This window comes from Tenebrio molitor, chromosome 4, assembly GCF_963966145.1.
Source record: "Tenebrio molitor chromosome 4, icTenMoli1.1, whole genome shotgun sequence".
Lineage (NCBI taxonomy): Eukaryota > Metazoa > Arthropoda > Insecta > Coleoptera > Tenebrionidae > Tenebrio > Tenebrio molitor.
Window position 1 is genome coordinate 18,143,232 of NC_091049.1, and position 16,071 is coordinate 18,159,302.

General features: G+C 34.3%; 1 protein-coding gene across 1 annotated transcript; it reads left to right on the forward strand.

Annotated features, from left to right (window-relative positions):
- The first annotated feature begins 1,445 nt into the window (after nucleotides 1-1,445).
- LOC138129776 (transcriptional repressor protein YY1-like) lies at nucleotides 1,446-12,881 on the forward strand. The gene is made up of 6 exons (XM_069046073.1): nucleotides 1,446-2,008; nucleotides 8,320-8,505; nucleotides 8,561-8,783; nucleotides 12,235-12,354; nucleotides 12,405-12,512; nucleotides 12,563-12,881. The coding sequence occupies exons 1-5, from the start codon at nucleotides 1,552-1,554 to the stop codon at nucleotides 12,508-12,510; spliced, it is 1,092 nt and encodes a 363-aa protein (XP_068902174.1). The 5' UTR covers nucleotides 1,446-1,551; the 3' UTR covers nucleotides 12,511-12,512; nucleotides 12,563-12,881.
- Nucleotides 12,882-16,071: the final 3,190 nt, after the last annotated feature.

Consider the following 16,071-nt stretch of genomic DNA (forward strand, 5'->3'; position numbering starts at 1 on the left):
TGCCGTTACGCGTTTATGAGGACAATAAACATTTTCCCAAAAACTCTTTGTTTTTTCACAAAAAACGGGAAATGTCAAAGAAATGACACGTTTTTTTTTTAATTTTTGTCAGTTTGAAAAACTAAAACGTCAGAATTCTGGGAGTACTATACCTATATCCACAAATGCTCTGGAATGCATAGAAGTATTTCTGGTTGCATATACCTGTTTCAACTTAAATTTGGAATTTTTTACCGAAATTCAGTCAAACAGGAATCAACGCTGTATGCTTATTGTCCGTTATTGAAAACGTCATTATGAAAGTAAGATTAATCTTTTATGTTCTGAAGTAAAAACCATTTTTGCGTTAAAGTTTGATTCACAGTGACAGTTTTTTGACGTTTATTAGTTGAGTTACCAAAGACACGAAAAATTTGACACTGTCAAAGTCACAGCCGCCCCTTATCTAAATAATTGTTGATCGCAGTGATCGCACCATATAACAGTTCCCATAAAATAAATCGGATATAGTAAAAGTAGGTAGTAGAACATAATGGTAAAGCTAAAAATGAGATTTTAGGAAAAACACCGTTTAATTATGTTAAGACAATACATTGTTGACAGAAGCATTGCATTTTTATTTTGGCAATTACATGCTGTGGTACGAATTGTCTGCGATTTTTCATAACCATGTAACCTACAAAACTTTTGTGATTATGTGATATGTTACCTACTGTTATTTTTTGAGGCCCTCAGTTTTACCAAAATCTACTTTTGGTTTTAACATGTTCATGCATTTTTCAAGGCATTAAAAATTGCTTTCCGTCCTATTCATAAATGTCAAAATAAAACCATATTTGGTAAAAAAATTAAACCGTTCTAAAACACTGTTAGCTACTGTATAAACAATAAAAATGTGTGTATAATGATTGAAATAAATCAAGTCTTGTATTTTTACATTTGTTAAATTTGTTTGTCTTTAAAAAAAATAAAAGTCACTGCTGGCGTCTAAAATAATGTCTTAAAACAAGATACTCATTTAGTATTAGGATTAACAATTAATTTCAAGAATGCGTAAATTTTTGGGTTACGTGTCATACATTTTTCATCAAGTTGCTTTCAATAAAACAGGACTCTTGATCATTTTTAAACAGTGTAGATTGCTGAGTAAACTTTAAATGACACATTGTAATACTTATGATGTATTTGGGATTGTTATTTGATTCTAATTTGCTGAATAGATAATGGAAAACACAAATTAGTTTTAAAAATGATTACTACAACCTATAGTTTCTGTATTTTATAGTCTGGTTACTTGTTCATAGATGGCGCGAATTTGCTGGGTCTGCGAAATAAGCACCGACATACGTTCGATGGTTAACTCAATGATTCGTGTAGGCGTGACTGAGACGCTATTGGTGGTACACGTCTGTGATTGGTTCATTTTCCTTGAACTTGAAGCACTTTGATTGTAGCGGTCGCACTGATCAGTGCTAGCATCCGCCATTGTTGTGTTAGTGAGTAGCCATATTGGTGCGACCATCTTTTATAAACAAAATAGGAACCATTGTTATGGCGGACCATCAAAATATCATGTGCGAGGTGGAAATTCAACCGGACATACAGGAATGCGTGGAAATCGAATCGATTCCGGTGGACATTTCCGATACAGTTGAGACAATCGTTGAATGCGGAGAACCGATGATTTCCATGCAATCTTTAGAGGGTCGCGACATTATTTTGGAGGCGCAGGAAGAGATCATAGACGACTCAGGTGATCCGCTGAACATATACGACGTCCCGGTGCCCGACGCCTCCGACTTGTACGTCGAATCATCGCCGGGGCCCTCGAAAAAGCGGAAAACGGCCATCAAAAACAGAGGGATCCTTGCTCGGAGAGACAACGAACTGTTGCTTAGCGACATGCACGTAGAAACCAAACCCAGAAAATGGGAACAAAAACAGGTACAAATTAAAACCATGGAAGGAGAATTTTCCGTAACAATGTGGGCGTCAGGTGCTAGTGACGGTAAGTCCAGAAAATTCGCATCCATTTTCCACCTACCGGCTGATACCCTCCTGACTGCACTTTTCACCGGATATATCCGGCGGCAATTGATTTACTTGAGTCAAGGGCGTTGAGGTCACGTCGGTGGAACCGAATACGGTTGTTTTCGGCGGTATTTGCGCCCGTAACACGCCAATTTTGGGGAAATTGAACACGAACGCCGGACGATGTTGCATTTCGGCAGCCATCACTACGTTTTCTGCCATATTTTGTCATGGCCGATGTAATTTATTATGGTGGAACAGTATGGCGGATGCGGTCAGTGTTCTGTGCACGCTTATGACGACACCGGCGCCAAATTTAAACTCTTTCCAAGTCGAACTCGCCATCCAGACTGTCGTCCATTTCTCAAACTGAATAATCATTCTTTATGATTAATATTTATGCCGATTTTATTAAAGTGAGGTTAAACATGCGTAAAACCGTAGAGCTTGACTTTGCTGATTGAAAAACGTCAAAGTTTAAGAGAGTTCTTTTGTTTATAAATAGAATTTTTAAAATGAGTGAATCTTTAACCCCGAATCATGATCTTATCCGAAGATAATATATTGCATTTTTAACCGTGACAGGTGTGACACACCTGCTTATTTCTCTCTTCAAATTTTTTTTTTATGAATACGCTCGTGCTTATGGGAGGGGTTAATAAGAATCTGAGGCTATAAGATACATCTTGATTTTGCTTATTTTATATTACCTACTGGAATATAATTTTACTGTTTACAAAGGGCAGAGTGACTTATTATTCAATTCAAAAATAGATTTGTTTTAATAATTTTTTAAATTTGTTGTTGACGATTTTTTGCTATTGTTGGTAGCTTCTATGAAACTAATTTTTGGGACTTATTTGTTTCTGCAAAAATGCTACATTTATACCAAGAAGTTGGCAAGTTCACATAACAGGAAAAATTTAATAAACAGGTATAGTTTGTCCAGCGAGAGATTGGTTGACATAAAAGTCACTAAATTCTACGTAGAGAAAGGAGTAGCTAACTCACGTAAAATTTGAAATATATCCTTCAACCAGAGAACATTTTTGCCCTGAAATTATGCTCTAATTAATCTATTCTAGTGCATTTTGTAGTGTTGGGTTAATTTAATACAATTTAAAATCTCCCAATCTCTCGCTGGACGAAGTTTACCTTATTCTTTGGAGAAATATATGAAAATAATGTACACTTTTAATATATCACCGTTATTTAGGCCTTCTTTTGTAACCCGTGAGTTTTTGTACACAGATGTAATAAAGGAGATCTTATCTTTCACAATCACTCACTAAAGTTCATTCAAAAATCAAAAACCACCATTTGTTGCTTTAGGTTGGTAAAATTTAAAAAACCCTAGGTAGATAATTTTTCAAACTATGTTGGTAACTATAAATTATGACATTTATTTGAATCAAAATGAAATTCAATTATTGCTTTGAATTTCGTTCATATTGTTTTATTAGCAGTACGTTTCTTTATTTATTGATTCTTACTATTTTTACTTAAACATGCCCAGAAAAAAAGACACTTAATAAACATTTAACCTCAAAATTACAAGTCTCACCAAATTTTACACTTGACAGCGTTGCCGATAGTAATTATCGAGGAAAATGCGACGTTGGTGGTTTTTTGATTTTTGAATGGACTTTAAAAACATATGATGTCATTTAAATGTCAATTAAATTTCAAATTTGTAACGTTAAGGACACCAGAAATAAACGCATCCGAACTTTTTGCCCGGACACCCGGTACTTACATGTTTTTATTCAATAGTATCTCATGCAACACCTGTAGCAGAATACATTAATGCATTTTGATAAGACTATTAAAAAAGGTACAAATGTATGCCTTGAATAAATGGAATCTCCACAAGACATTTGAAATTATTTCGTCTTTTATATTTTCTGGAAAGGTTCACTATATGTAATCTCTCTAATGCAGATACTTCCTTAACATTCCTCATGTATTTTCTACTTGTCCTTGGAACACGTTTGAATAATAATTTTTTAGAATATTTATTATTATAGACAGGAAATGCCTGTCTCTTCCCCACAAGTTACTGCGTTAATTGCACTTTACATCGTATTCAGGTATTCATTAAAATAGCAATTTTGTCAGGTTTATTACTCCCTAAGTTTCAACGTGTTTAACTACCAAATTTTTTGTTTTTCATAAGGCAGAGTTATTTACAAACATCCACGATTGCCCGAATCCATTATACGAAGCCCAGTTCTGAAAATTTATTAGAGCTTCTGGTCTCTGAAAGATCTTTTTTATTTTTCTCTGTAAACTAAAGATTTAGAAGCCAATTTAGCTTTCTACTGTTATTTTCCAGGAATATAAAAGATTGCTACGTTCTTGTTTTCTTCTCAACTTTCGCATTATCAGATTTTATCAAGGCTTATTCTATCCCAAAGTTTTTCAGGCGTCATTAATTTCTACCTTTTATTTATCTCCATTTTATTGTAGATATTATGTATATCTGCAGATATGTACCCTGAAAACACATAACAATATGAAATGAAGAGGGAGAGATACAGAAAAAGTTTTCGAAACATTCTCAAACTCTGAGAATAAATCTTGTCAACCAATTTGAATTTATTTTGTCGTCTTCTCCACAAATCGTACTGTCGTTTGTTATCATAAAATAGGTATTAATATCTGTACTTTATTTGGAAGGCAACAGGCAAAGGAACAATAACCCATTTCTTTGTATTCAATTTCCCAATTTTTATCCTACCCATTTTTGCGTATGATATTAATCATTTTATTTTTACTTCTGTGCCATATACATTTTTCTATTCAATAATAAACACCAAAAACTATATTTTTCAGTACAAATTGCAAATACGTCCGGTTTTAAAGCTAAACAAAATTTGTGACGTTAGAATTTAGCCAACAACCTAATCTGAAAATGTAACATTTAGGGCCAGTTTACAGAAGCGAAATTAAGTTAATCGTAATCAAATGCGAGATTAACTGAACACGTGATCAGATTGAACCAATCGAAATTTCGGATTCATGAGTTAATCGCGCATTAAAATTTAATTCCAATTAAATATTTAATTTTCTTTCTATAAACTGACCCTATGAGTGCCGAATTTATTCTACATAAAGGGTGTTTTCGAAGTTGAGGCATTCCTTTTAACATGTGATAGTATGCGTTGTTCTAAAGAGTTTTAGCCAAAATTACGTTAGTAAAATGTGTACGGCAATGAAGATACAATAAGTTAATTTTTTTAAATTTTTGTAACCGGTCCTGCTCAAATTTGCACTGATTTGTTAGAAATTAGAATTGACAAAAAAAATCAAATGAGCATGAACGTTAATCAAAAATACTGTCAGAGTTGTCATCTAATTCGTCGAAATGACTTTATTATTAGGAAAATAATGAGTCACAAATGAGTTGCAAATTTATGAGAAATGTTATCACGTTATCAGAATGCAGCTGCGGCGTCCAGAGAGTACTGCAGAGCGATTTCAGGAAAGGCACAACCTGGAATGGACAGGACCGGACTCAAAATTTTAGAAAACAATAAAAATATACAATCAATTATCTCCGTTATTACAAACATTTTACTAAGAAGATTTAGGCTAAAATTCTTAAGAATAATGTGTAGTACCTCGTCTTACAAGGAACGCCTCAACTTCGAAAACACCCCGTATAAAGCGGCACATTCAAAATTTGACAGGTTTTCATAGCAAGCTGGATCAGACGATCATTTATAGATACCCTGTACAGTTGGTTGCAAATAGAACGGGAACTGTCGAAAGTAAAATTGACACATTTTTACAATTGTTCCATTTTCTTAGGAGAGATAGGTTAGAATTATGGTCAAAATTCAATGACATTTTTTAAAATTATTTGATAGGTATTGTCAAGTAGACAATAAACTGACAAATGTAAAAAACCAAAATTACATTAGGAAAATTTTCATTTCCCGTTTTTTTTGCAACTAACTGTACAAATACCCATCAAAGTCACAATAGTATGTTATATGATAAATGCAGAAAAGTGTCAGTTTCTCTGCGTGAAGAAGTAAATCACACTATACTTTTTCTACGATCATTTAAACGACTGAAAACTTAAAGGCAGATTAACTTTTCAGATCAACATAACCAATAAAAATAACAGTTTAAATCAACTTGAGACATACTTACGAGACGGCCATTTCTATACACTGACTATCAACATTCATTTTCTAAATGCATGAGGGTTGGCCATGACTTTGTCAGAGTATTCACTCTGTATAAATTATGACAGTATAAAATGTCATTTGGGAGTAAAAATGTCAGTGTGAAAGCACAAACAAGAAAGTAGATTTGAACTTTATAAAATAAAATATTTTCATTTTCTGAAGAATCATGTACAGTTCGTAACACGGAATTTCGAGCATCACGATCAATATACCGTCAAAAAAATAGGCTTCACATTATTAACCTCAATTTTACCGTTTGCGACGATTTTGATTGACACGCGATTGACGTGAACAGAAAATAAATTTCAAAATTTGACTTGAATGTCACGTTGACAATAAAGAGTGATTTACATCGCAATTTTTTGAAGTGATAGAAAAATGATGCCCGAAATTCCGTGTCCCTAACTGTACTTAATTATATAAAATTCGTAAATTACAATCGTAAAGCTTACTTCTCTTGGATTTTAGGAGCATTATTTTAAATTAACTTAACTTTTTGATATTATCTTTTCTTGCAGGCTACCTGGTTTTTCTGTTATATGTAATATCGTTAATTAGACGACGTCCAACCTACAAATCGAGATTACTAATTTATTTCTCAAGACGATTAAGGATTAGTTACGTTAAAAATTTCTGTTAGCCTTGTTGCCGGATCATCATAGCTCAAATCAGGCCTATATCTTGCTTCATGTTTTCATAGCATTTCAAGATGTTGCATTTGGTTTCTTGAGACACACACAACTTTCGGCATCGTGTTGAAGAAAAATTTTACTTGATACCTGACAGTTGATGACAGTTTATATTGTCAAGTTTACTATACTGTGTGAAATGTGTCAAAAAATCATGGCCAACTCTCATGCGTTTAGAAAATGACTACAATGGGCCGTATCGCGAGATCGCGACACCCTTATTAAATTTAATCATGACTTTAATTACCATGGTGACGAATTCATCTCATTCTGGCAGGTTATAAGTGCATATAGTGGATTCCAAAAACATCTGTGCTGTCAAGTGTCACAATTTGTGAAAATTTATTATTCTCACTACCCGGCTGAAAGTTGAAACACAACTTTTGATTGAAAGTGTACCATGCTTTATTTTTTGTGAGGTTATGTATGATTTGGATGTTTCTGTCAAATTTCGGTCAGATCAAAATTTATTTTGGCTGTTGTTGATGTTTGTATTGCTGCAGGCTGGTCAACCAAGGACATACATTGAATGCACTATAAATGTATGTCGGTTAACGTTTACTTTAATCACGACTTTAGTTAACGACCACTTTATTAATGGTGTCATGATCTGGTGTTCATTTAAATTTCTCCTCAAAGTTGGCGTTGAAGAATCGATTGTGAACGCACCACTCATCATTCTGCAGAGTAAAAATACATCCAACGCAAAAAGTGATGTTAGATTTAAACAGCTGATCCGTGATCCGTAATCGATGGTGCGTTCACAATCGACACTCAACGCCAACTTTGAGGAGAAATTTAAATGAACACCCGATATTATTCGTTACATATTTTTGTATACTGGTAATTCAGGTTACAATCTTATTAATAACCATAAGAGGCTAAAATGTGACATACAGGGTGTTAAGAAAGTCTACGTAGAAAATTTAACCACCAATTTCCGAAAACTCGAATAAAAATAATAAAAAAAGAAACGTTAACATCAAAAATATAACACAGTGGGTTATAAGTTCGCCGACCTGACGTGATAAAAGAGCTACAAATAAATGCTCAAAACGCATTTCTTGATTGTCGATGCAGCTTGCGCCCTTCGCGCTAACAGTAGCACTCGCACACGAGCGCTTAGATGTTCGATTCTGTAAACGTCCCCACAAGAAAAATCACACCGATTTAAATCCAGTGATCGAACTCACCACAAAATGAGTCCATAGGCAAGGGCACATCTTCCAAAAAAGTTATTCAACACCTTTCAAAGAAAATCAAAATACCCTGTACGAAAGTCCCATTTTTCGTACTTAAAATTCCTTAGACTTTTTCATATCCAAGAACCCTAAATATACTCCTGATACTTACTGTTATACTTTTCCTGGTAGTCTGTTAACGTTGTTGTTTGTTTATAGATGAGGGATCTAATCCAGAACCAGATCCAGATTACACGGAGTACATGAGCGGGAAAAAGATTCCAGCCGACGGTATTCCCGGTTTAGATCTTTCGGATCCAAAACAGTTGGCCGAATTTGCAAGACCCGGTTTGAAAAGTCCCAGAGTTCGTAGACCTAATCAAGACAATACGGACCGTACGATCGGTAAGTTGATTACTTTATGCAGAGCAGATCGATTGGTAATAGTTTTTGTTTGCAGCCTGCCCACATAAAGGTTGCAATAAAATGTTCCGTGACAATTCAGCGATGCGAAAGCACCTACACACACACGGACCACGCGTGCATGTATGTGCCGAATGTGGAAAGGCCTTCGTTGAATCTAGTAAACTAAAACGACATCAATTAGTTCACACCGGAGAGAAACCATTTCAGTGCACTTTCGAGGGATGTGGTAAACGCTTTAGTCTCGATTTTAATTTAAGGTAAGTCTTCATGACACGTTTGTCTCCGTTCGTACTAAAAGCGAGATTACATCAAAGATATATTTTTATTTAGGCTTGCGAGTTGTGAATAGATTATTATATGAATCTCTTAGAGAAATTACATTTTTATGTCCTAGTAGCTATTAAGGTGATTTGTACTTATTTAATTGTAACCTTAAAGATATGACGGTAATATTTTATTGATAAATTGCTATTTTCGAATATTTCCCGTTAAACAAGATGTAACATTTTTTTCTTTTATTTTTTTTTTCTAGTTCCATTGTTAATTATTATAATCATAATCCATTTTACTTCCCCTGACACTTGTCAATAAATTAGTGGATCTGAATCTTTTTTACCGTTTAAAATAAAAGTATTTAACAGCCATTCCTGCCTACAGCGCAGTGGGAAATAAAAATATACTTAAATTTGTACAGTTCCGCCATCTTGAACTTTAACTTGAAACGTTTTTTCGTCTCTTAAGATATAATAACGGGTGTTTTTTTTTTAATTTGGCGTTGAAGAGTCGATTGTAAACGCACCATCGAATTACAACTCTGATCAGCTCTTTTAATCTAACCTCACTTTTTGTGTTGTTTGTGTTTTTAATCTGCAGTTTGAAAAATCTGTGTTTTTAAGTGAGACGAGTGGTTCATTCACAATTGACTTTTCAACGCCAACTTCGACGCCAAAAACACCCCTTATGTCGAATACTTAATACAATTACACTTAACGTGATTTAAATTGGGCGAGTTGAACTGTAAAAGTAGATTAAGAGATGGAGTGTTTCAAATACTCCAAAGAAAAAAAAAAAAATACGGCTCCCTAGAATTTGTTTGCTCCCAGGGGAAGAGCACACCTATAGCTCTGAAATATACTGATCGCCCAAGAAGTTAAGAAAATAATTCGTAACATTTTTAATCTGGTTTGCTTGATGAAAAATTAAGATTAATAGGAAAAGTTTTCACTTAAACTCGCTGACATTTTTCTCATAAGTTTTTTTCTCTGGTAGTCACACTGATTGTTTCATTAAAGTTTTGTTTTATGGTTTTCCGCTAACTCACCTGCGACAAGTTCTTCATTCTAGTTGTAAAGGAAAATTGTTGTTACTAATAATCTCAACAAGCTGGCACAAGAGGGGCCTCATCTTCATCTCCCCATTAATTTTAATGAAACGTATAATCGCACTCGTTACTTTTCTAGAATTCTTAATATGAGATGCTTTGCTTAACAGAAAAAGTTGTTCAACGGGACTGAAATCTGTTGTGCTTTACTTGAAAAACTTTGGCAAGCCCACGATGTTCATGTCATTTGTATTTTTGACGCCAAGCATACGTTTTACACCTTTGTGTTTGTCTTTTTTGCACTTGCACCATTTTCTCCTTTATATTATACAGAAGCCAGAAGCTGTCTGTCTGGTTCTCTGTTTGAACCCACGTAACTCAAAAACTGTTAGGTCGCTTTTCTTCAAACAAAGTTTCTCAAAAAGGTCAATTTCCTGTGTTTCATCACGATGTGGCCTCAGGCAACTATCCAGTAACGATAAACCTGTGCCAAGTATTTTGCGGTGTAGTGAGCTCGCCTTGTTTATTTCTTTTTCATCGATTATAATCGATATAAATATAATCACCTTATGTCTTCTCTGTTTTTACGTTGCAGTTGTAAACGTCAGAAGTTGTATTTTAATTAATTTCTTACTTTACTTTCTTAATAGTCAATTTAATTTCATTTGTTATGTTAAGCTTGTTTGACACGATGCTAAATTTCGTAGTAAATTTGTTAGAAAATGAGAGAGACCCTCGACAGGACCAATGAACAATCAGGATCATAGTCTGTCTTTGTCAGATCCTGATCGTTCATTGGTCCTCTCTCATTTACTAGTAAATTTTCTCAAAAATTTAGTATCGTGTCAAACACGCTTTAGATATAGACTTATTTTTCTTTCACAAAGCTGGTAATTGATATGGATAGAGCTCAAGCAATTCGTAGATCAACAAAATACATTTATAGTAGTTGCTCGAAGGACTGTACTATGTATTATTTATTCAAAAAAAAAAGTCTTCAATATTTCTTTATTTCTTCGCCTGTAGAAACAGCTCCAATAGAAATTGGAGCTGGATCTTCTACTTTTGTTACTTTATCTCCGAGGGTTGCGTTAATCTTAAATAAATTGATAGAAATTCGTGGGGCTCTTGTGTCAGAAGAGTTGCTCTTCGCCGTAGCCTGCTCTATAAGACCAAAGCGAATCGAACTTCATCCTCAAAAATGTATCCTCCACTGGAACTTCTTGGTGTGCATCTTTCTTGTTCTTTCGATCGTTTTGCACAAGAGCAGCTTGATATCCTACATTGCTACTCCGGTTGAAAAACAACTGCTGCATGCACTCGGGCAGCAGCATATTCCGTACAAACCTTGAATGTCACTTTCTTGTCGATTTGAACTCCAAGGTACTTAATTTGGTCTGTCCGTGAGATGGAGACTTTGTCAACCAGAGTGCCTCGATTTTAGTTGAAGAAAGTGTCAAGGCTTTTTTAAGCATTGTCTTTCCATTCGTCCTGGTGGATCGTTCTGGTGTTTCACCTGTTGGACAAGAATAACAGTGTTGCCTCTGAAGTACGTCGTCGGGGTCATGAGTGGCGCCATTTTTGGACATTGGTCATGTAAACTGTGAACAGAGAAGGCGAAGGAGGGAATCTTGAGGGACCCCATTCATTTTCTATCTTCTCACCGAATTTTCTACATTGGAGTGAGATTCAACCCTCTTCGATTGGTTTATGGAAAAGTCCTTTGTACCTTCTCGAAAGCTTTCGCCACCTTCAAAAAATACCCCACCTATGTAGATGGGCTGCTTATTGTTTAGGCACGATGGGCGTGGTCAACGACACTTGAGTATTTGGTCGGTGATGGAGGACTGGCTTTCCCATAATCCAAATGATTCATCTGAGATGTTTTTAACTTTTTACCTTCTTGTTAGTGTTCTTTCTTCCTCCACAGTAGCACTGTTCCCTCTATTTTCTCCACAAAGGAGAAGCTGATAGGACGATAATTTAAAGGGAGTTGAGCCTTTTTCCCCATCTGAGGGATGGGGATCATATTCACTTGTGTAAAGATCTCTATATTATCGATATTTATATTGTCATCATTGGATTCTTTATTAATTTTTCCAAAGATAATTATAACCGTTTAATGTATTTATTAGAAGAATCATGATTTTAGTTTCATTTCACATTTCATCGTCACATTTGCATTTTAAATTCACCTCACTAATTGCAATTACAAATGTTCTTAAAAAAATACAAATATACCTCTATAATGAAAACTATACAGAAAAGAACCTGAATTATGTACTATCAAGTAATTTCCAAAATGAAACAGTTAAACTTTATAATGTTTCAGTCGCAACTAAAAATGAAACACTGCACCTTTGTAATTTTGTTTTTGTTTATTTCAGGACTCACGTCAGAATTCATACGGGTGATAGGCCATACGTGTGCCCCTTCGACGGTTGTAATAAGAAATTTGCACAATCAACTAATTTAAAGAGTCACATTTTGACACACGCAAAAGCAAAGTAAGTACTCGAACCATCTGAAAACCAAGCTTCATCACAGTAATTTTCAGGTCGCGAAATAACATGGCTCGTAATACAAATAATATGCAAATGTTGCAATCACAATTTGTACAAGTCGAAGTTACTGATCCAGAGTACATTGTTTATACGGATTAAAGGTGAGTTTGTGGAAATGTGTTTTGATCCGAATAACAGATGATTTTTACAGTTACACCAGTTGAGAATAAACAGTCTACAGAATTTAATTTTAAACCAAAAACAAGCATAAATTAAAAAGTATATATAGCGAATAGCTCATACGTGCACATTTTGGTTTCCGACAAGTACAACTTACATTTATGACTGAATGCAATTCAGGTACCTTATCATGTTACGAAAACTAAACACATCTATGGTATTTATGATTTCTAAATTATATTATTGCGAGTTTGAGTACGGAGTTTTTTGATTGCAAACTTGGTGATTAAGATCAATATAAATATCATCTTTCCTAATGTACATAAAAAATAAATAAATAATTTTCCAATTTTGGCTGTTGCTATTTCAGACACCCCAATTTCGATCAAGTGAACAAATAACTAGGTTGTTTCAGTATAATGACAATATTTCTTTTCTCGAACAAATTGTAGCTTTTGCAAGAAGTTGAACCTCTAACAATCTGAAGAATGGCTGAACCACATCAAGGCTTCAAAATGGTTTCCGAAATTAACGAAATAGAAAGAAAACAGTGGTAGCAATCGTGTGGACAATTACAGGGATTCAATTACAGAAACAAAATTATAATTTAAGAAATTTATTTTGTCTGGAATATAATAAACCTTTGGCACTGAACAGTAAAGTCAGTCTTTGTTTATTTGAAAAAAAAAAGGGAGAAGTGGTGTTTTTTTTTTTGGAAATCATTCAACACATTTTTGAGAACATATTTAATTTTGGCTTAGCAGTAATAATTATATGAGGGTAGTTAAATTTTTAGGTAATAGACCAAGCAGTAAGTTAGGCTTCCCCATCTAATCAGAAGCGTATTCGACGACATTTTTCAGGATTCTGTTGAGTGTGTATAGGGTGTAACTGAAAATAATTATTCTATCCAAATTTTCAAAGTACGTGATGTCAAGAAGAAATACGAGAAAATTGAAGTGTACTGTTTCGTCAGTTTTAACACTCCAGTTGTATGCTATGGTTGTTATCCATAGTTTCACAATATTGCAACAACTCCTCCATTCATCGATCCAGCCCCTGATGGCTACTGTTTAGATATTTGCATTTTGCAGAGTTCAGAGGATGAACCCTAGAGAGGCATATCAGATAATTAAAAAAAAATCCTGACAATTTGCAAGCACAATGAATAATAAATAAAGCACCTCATTGCTCGATTTCAATTTTATGTAGTTACTGATAATAATTGATATTGTGAGATCGCCAAACCTTAAATTATTGTCTCATCAGGGATAAAACTAAAACGACAAAATTACCACTAGCCTAAAGAAAACACTAACAAAAATATAAAGAAGTCGATAATCATCTGAAATAATTCGATGTTGAAACGTTCACACAGCGATAACACTTCGGTAATGTTTAAAGTAAAATAATCATGACCAAGTAAAAATTGACTCACAATTTCTTTTTTTTTATGAAATTGGTGTAGGTATACAGGGTATTTCATGAGTGATAATGAGCCCGACAGAATTGAAAATGCAACTCACAATACATTTGCGAAATTAGCCTTGACATTTGTTTTTTGATTTAAAAAACATAAAATATAGTTAGCTGTGCAGTTTCGTAGATTTTGACATAAACGTCATTCGCTTGATGAAATGAAATTGCGAAAAAACGAAGCGTTTTTGGGAAAATAGGTATTTATTGTCTTCATAAACGTCCAACGGCAGAAGCATTTTTATTAAGTTCGCCATAAATCAGGATCTGTCTGTTTTCTCATCGTTCGAATATACAGGGTGTTTATAAATGTCTGTTATCACGTTGCCTTTGAAAAAAGCTAATTCTCTATAAAATCGTGAACTTGACTAGCAATGCGCGTCAAAATAATTATACGTCAAGTAGACAGATTGTGAAAGATGGAATTCGAACAAAATAAATTCATTTTAGGGGCTTATTTTAGGAACAGTATAGATGACGATGGTGTCTGGGCATACTCTGTCGAGCCTTGTCTCGATCAATTCCGCATCAGATTTCCAGATTACCATTGTGACGATCATTGTCTACGTCAGAAAATCAGACGAACTTTAAAACGCATTCAGGAAACTGGGAGCATCGTAAAAAGCAAGTCTTCAGGTAGGTCATCAGTTGCTCAAGACATTGTGGAAGATATCCGCGAAAGAATTGAAGATAATCCAAACATTTCTTTGCGGAGATTGGCACTTCAGTCTAAATCCACTGATCTGCTCCTCTGCTCTCGTTTGCTTTTCTGACCATTCGTATGTTCATCTGGTAACCCTAAGCTCTTCTAGGGTGCTATCATCCGGACCAGATGAATCCTGGTTTTTTTTAGAGATGGTTCCTCCTCTAACCTTCAGTCTTTTTCAACCTGGCTTAAGACAGACTTGACTGAAATCAAATCTGCCTGAAATGGATAAGTCTATTTCACGTTTACGTACCACTTATACTACGGCTATCACTTTATTGGTAAAAGGGTAAAACATTGATGGCATTGACATTTTGCACCGACATTTGTTGTCAGATTACACTTAACCTCAAATTTATTATAGTACTGGTTACCATTTGTATGAATCTAATTTCATGGCAAACCGCGATCACAGACATTTATAAACACCCTGTATTATAATCGTCGTATTTTAACTTATTCGTAAATAACAGTTGTTACAAATAAAATTATTGGAAGTAAAGCATCATGGATTCATAATTTCATTTTAAAACAATACGATATTTAAAATAGCCACCTTAATTTTGGAAATGTATTGTGGGTTGCATTTTCAATTCCGTCGGGCTCATTATCACTTGTATACATAAAATCTTGTAAAATTCTGGTTTTAAATTAGATCAATCTCCTCCATAAAAATTTCCTCTGAATTCATTTTCTTTCTTTGGGGCACCCAGTATATATCATTATATGACAATTTATAGTCTTTTAGAAGCCATTTTATTGATATGTACTTTATTTATTGAAATTTGACAATAAATTAAGGTGCTACAGCGTTTTGGAAATTTTAAAAATCATCCTGTATATCAAACAAAAAGGTATCACGGTCACCTTTACGACTTTTGTTGTTTATGACAGAACTATACTCAATTTCATATAAATGTGCATCTAAGCAAGCCATGAAAATCAGATTTTCTGTTGGTATTAAAGCTAAAGCTAGTGACTTTGACTTTCAAAGTTGCTTGCTTTGCGCGAACCCGATTTGACTAATTTTTCAGTTTTTGTCCATTTTAACATTGCTGATTTCAAAAGCAATGTTACGTCTTTTTACTGATTAAATTAAAGCAATTCTTATTTGTTTTTGTCTTTGTATTTTTACCAAGTAAAGATTTATTGGAGATGGCCTTCATAAATGTGACTTTGTAATGTAACTAAATTAAAGGTGCTTTTACAAATGCACAGCTCACTTGATGAATATTTATATGAAATCAATTATATGTATTTAGGCACGGTGTGATCAACACCAACAATCAATTACGTAGATAAGGGGCGGCTGTGACTTTGACAGCGTCAGATTTTTCGTATCTTTGCTAATTCGGCTA

Excerpts from the sequence above, each read along its gene's own strand:
- LOC138129776 (XM_069046073.1), top strand. The coding sequence starts at position 1,552 with ATGGCGGACCATCAAAATATCATGTGCGAGGTGGAAATTCAACCGGAC. Across the intron at positions 8,506-8,560 it reads CAATACGGACCGTACGATCG|CCTGCCCACATAAAGGTTGC; the intron begins GTAAGTTGATTA and ends TTTTGTTTGCAG. Across the intron at positions 12,355-12,404 it reads TTGACACACGCAAAAGCAAA|GTCGCGAAATAACATGGCTC; the intron begins GTAAGTACTCGA and ends AGTAATTTTCAG.